Source organism: Merops nubicus, unplaced genomic scaffold (genome assembly GCF_000691845.1).
Source record: "Merops nubicus isolate BGI_N331 unplaced genomic scaffold, ASM69184v1 scaffold35514, whole genome shotgun sequence".
In the NCBI taxonomy this organism is placed as follows: domain Eukaryota; kingdom Metazoa; phylum Chordata; class Aves; order Coraciiformes; family Meropidae; genus Merops; species Merops nubicus.
The window spans coordinates 1,572-6,229 of NW_008606868.1; the positions used below are offsets into that span (position 1 = coordinate 1,572).

The 4,658-nt window shown below is 43.3% G+C and overlaps 1 protein-coding gene across 1 annotated transcript; it reads right to left on the reverse strand.

Annotated features, from left to right (window-relative positions):
• Positions 1-841: 841 nt before the first annotated feature.
• Positions 842-4,452, reverse strand: LOC103772451 (ferritin heavy chain-like; the record flags this gene model as incomplete). The annotated part of the gene is made up of 4 exons (XM_008939784.1): positions 842-1,356; positions 2,373-2,519; positions 3,614-3,718; positions 4,313-4,452. Coding segments are annotated over 4 exons (893 nt in total), but the record flags the coding sequence as incomplete, so codon positions are not given.
• Positions 4,453-4,658: the final 206 nt, after the last annotated feature.

A 4,658-nucleotide genomic window follows, 5' to 3' on the forward strand; every position in this document is an offset into this window, starting at 1 on the left:
GATTAAAGCAACCATCCTAGATGGTCTGGAGAGAGCCTTAGAGCTAGTGTCTTCAGTGACACTTGCTAAATACACACTAGAACCTGTAAAGATCTCGTGTAGTGAGAACCCCCAACTTATCTCTCCTCTGCTTTCTGAGGATGAGAAAAGCCAAGGAGGCAAATAATTGTAGAGAAAACCAGCACATTGCCTTATTCCTGTTGTTGAGGCAATATTTGCATCCCTCATCTTGGAGAAGTGTACCACTGGACATAGCTGAGTGATAAGTAAATGAATTAGACTAATTTACTGTATTACTGGGATAGAAATAAGACAAGAAAACTTTATTTTAAAACAAGTATTTAAAAAATTTCATTATGCTAGTATACTTGTTAGTAATGTAAAATACCTGTTAGTAATAGAAAATATTTTAATAATATAAAACTAAATTTTTAGATTTTCTTCCACATAGGTATCTCCTTGTACTCAAGTTGCATTTTGGTTTGTGGTTTTTTTTGTCTTTTTTTTTTTTCCTTAATAAAAGTTATATATACTGTTAAAAATAATTTGCATTAACTAATCCTATTAATCATTTTAAGACAGAAGCAAGGCTTGAAAATTTTTGGCTTCTGGGGGGAATTGCATAGATGAAAGTGTGACTAATGCCTACAGTCTAGGTAACTAGCCACTTTGCTATCTTTTAAACAAAACAATGGTATGGGCTAGATTTTGAGCTGTGACTCCACAGAGGACGAGGAGCACGGGCATAGAGCAGGAGGAGCAATACAGCATCAGCTCCCCTCTGAGTTCTGGCCTCAGGTCCACCCTCTGTAGGGCTGCCCTAGGAGCTGCCCCGTAGCTGCAGCAGCCGCAGCATTAGGGCCCCTCCCTGCCCTGCCTCGCGGGGGCCCCTGTCCCCTGGGGACACTGTGGCAGCGTGGCACTGCAGTGTATGGTTGCCCATATGGGCCCTATGCCATTCCTGTGCTGGGCACATCCTCCCTGGGCTCGCTTCAGACCGTCTGCAGCTCCTGAGCACTGCTGGAGAGGTGGGCAGGGGCAGTGCTGACTAGACTCTGGCTCTATGCCTGTTCTGAACTCTTTCTGCAACCGGTCCATAAAGTAATCCCCAAGACTGTTTCTGCCATCTTGGGAACAGTCAAGCCTGCGAGCATTGGTCAGTAGATCTCCCATCAGCTTGATCTTCTCGATTTTGGGCCCGATAAATTGTTTCTTGATTGTGCTTGCACTGTGAGGATCTGCATTTTCCATACTCAGGGCGTAAAGCTCTTCAAAATACCGTATTATAGTTTTCCACTGTACCATTGCTACTTCCAGGGCTTTCATCAGACCCACTGCATACTCGCAGTTTGGTTTCTAAAAACAAAGAGTGACATTTAGTCAGAAGAACAGCTCATCTTACTGTATTCAGTGGTGGTTGCTCAAAGCCCTGTCTAACCTGGCCTTGAACACATCCAGGGAGAGGCCATCCACAGCCTCTCTGGGCATCCTGTTCCAGAGTCTCACCACACCCTCACAGTAAAGAATTTCTTCCTAATATCTATTGAAAATCTACCCTATTTCAGTTTGAAAACATTACCCCCTGTCTTACCACTACACTCCCTAATAAAGACTCCCTCTCCAGCTTTCCCATTGCCCTTGTTTAATTACTGGAAGGCCACTATAAGGCTTTCCCTGATTCAAACTGAGTATTTAGAAACTTTTTCAAGATGGCCTTTTTATTTTCACTTTCCACAGCTTAACAACTGCTACAATAGGCCAAAGAAAAGCATTCTGTAGTTATTTCCACAATACTGATTTGGTAGAGGAGAATCAGCCCCTTGGTCTTCAACAAATGAAGTGGGTTTTTTCCCTGGTAACTTCTGAGTTACTCTTTGTACCCGTGCAAGCCTGTGAGAGCTCTGATTCAAATTCTGTGCTCCAACAGATCAACAGTTCAATTGCTGTGCTCCACCAGATCCACTACTGCCCCAAGCTGGATGCTTCTGCCTCCTTCCTTACCACCTTTTTAAGGTGCTAATGGCTTTGAAGCTTCTGTTGAGTTTCAATATGAAGAAGACACGTGGGCTGTTTCAGCAGGGTTTAAGGGGTCTCACAAACCATTACAGCACACTGGAAACAGCAGTGTCCAGCAAAGTGAAAGAAAAAGGGACCATTGTTCATATTCTTTTGGGCAGGAAAGCAACCACAAAGTTAGGACTGGATGTCTGACAGTTTCTAGGCATCGCAATCGAACAAAACCATGTACACTAATATGACAGGGAAATAGTAGCTGGAAATTTAATCTCCAAAGTACCAACAATATAATGCAAGAAGTTACAAGTAATTACTTCAAATTGCAACAGTTTGAATGCTTGTTGCCTACTACTCACCTGGATGGTTTTAGAGCAGTAATGGCCTCCTCTTTCTTGCTGATACTTCATCAAAGCCTCTGCGGATTTTCTCTCTTCCAGAGCTTGATGCAAGAAAAACTTTGAAACATTGGGTAGAGCCACGTGCGATTGATCAAAATATTCACCCTAAGCACACAAAACAGGAGTGTTAAGATTTGCTGGAGATGGGACTCGCTTGCAGCAGAACCTGGCTTCATGAGAACTCAAGAGACCCTTCCAATGGACGCTGTTCTACCTGCACAGTCCCTTTGGAGATTTCGGCATCAGATGAAGCAAGTAGTTGTGGTGTTCAATGAAAAATCTCTATACTTCTACTAAAACTCTTCCTGTCCTTTAACACTGGGCAGGTAATTGTAGTATTGATGTTCTGTCTCAGTAGCAGTCAGATATCCTTGCAATAGTTTATTTATGAGTGATTGTGTGTGTGTGTGTGTTCTGGGTTCGTGTTTTTTTTTTGTTGTTTTTAAACACAGTGCTAGCACAAGACTCACCCCTTCAGGTCAGCATCCCAGTGAAAAGTTAGCTTTCAAAGGCAGGAAAAAGAAGATGCATATACCAGAAAGAACTGGCACAATTTTCCATCTATTTATCAGCTTCATCATAATGTTATTCCAAAATAAAGAATACTGCTACTGAACTATGCTGTATACACCTTTAATATCGTATGCAGCTCACACCTAGGAATACTCCAGAAAACAGATCAAGGCCTGCAGTGTATGGGAGAGTAACACCTCCAATCACTGCAGCATCCAACTCCCGCTACTAGATCCACCAGCTCCTACATCAGAAGAATTTTATCCGTGGCTTTGCTGTCCCCTAAAGAGAACGCATCAGGGCCGGGCGAGCCGCCAGGTTCCGCTGCCTCTCAGCGGCTGTGCACGGCTGCAGTGCTGGGGAGCAGCAGAGGTGGCTGCTGGGCACACAGCCCCAGCCAGACCGGGAGCTGCGGGACACCCCCGCCTGCAGCACACTCACCAGGCTGCTGGCTTCTAGCCTGCCTCGGAGGGGTTAGGAACAAGTGTGTGCATTTTGTGAGTCTTTCTGCTTCTTACTGTCTTCCTTCCTTTCACCTACTTCCCTGCTTAAATGCAAAGCACTTGTTTCATCTGTGTTGCTCTCTTTAGAAAAAAAGCAGGAAAGTAGCATACGTGCTACCAGTTTGTGTTTCTCTCATATTTGCCTGGCCATCTGGGATATCCCCAAACCTGTGACACACATACACATGTGAACATAAACTGTTCAAGAGAAAGTATGTATGGAATGTTATTATTAAGAACATTCACTGCAATATTTTCATAACCCTTTTCCTGAAGTCCTTCATGTTTCTGTTGACAGAAGGGTCAAGATTCAGCGTTTCATAACTGTTTCCTCTGTGCTGCATGACTTCGAGTAGAGCACAAGTTACACACCTGCTTAACCGTTAAGGTAAATCTCTTACATCAATCATTAGCTACTGAAGATGTTCACATTTCTAGGTTTGATTTATCCACAGTCAGTTTCTAACTGAGCTTTCTCCATCCTGCCCAGCTGTCAATCACTAGGATTATTTTAATCCACATGCTTAACACACAGAGCTTTTACTAGATATTTAGGTTTTTATTGGACTAATACTCAACACCAAGCTTGATCAAAGGATCTTGGTGATATATTGAATACAGTTGCTGTTGCTTCTCAGTGGATGCTTGGCATCAGAAGGGATGCTACAGATAATTTTTTTATTATTATTATTATTTCATGTCTTTGTTTAATAAGTTGCCTTAATATTTGATATGTAGATAGATACAGTTTTGGCAAACGTTACATGGTATTAGAGAGAACGTTTTAAATTCATGTCCCGTGTTCCTGCCAGTAGAGCAAAAAAGTAAGCCAACAGCAACATTCACAAACTGCTACTTCACCAGTTAACCACACATGATTACTTCTTTACTTCCAGAGTTGGGGTAAAAAAACACCCAGGAGCTGTTCTCCAGAGCTTTTAGCACTCCCTGTTCCTGTCCCTCCTTCCACAGGCGTAACTCCGTGTGAACTACCCAAACTACACGGACGCCGGATTCGTCACCTGTAAGCCAACAGCAACATTCACAAACTGCTACTTCACCAGTTAACCACACATGATTACTTCTTTACTTCCAGAGTTGGGGTAAAAAAACACCCAGGAGCTGTTCTCCAGAGCTTTTAGCACTCCCTGTTCCTGTCCCTCCTTCCACAGGCGTAACTCCGTGTGAACTACCCAAACTACACGGACGCCGGATTCGTCACCTGCCT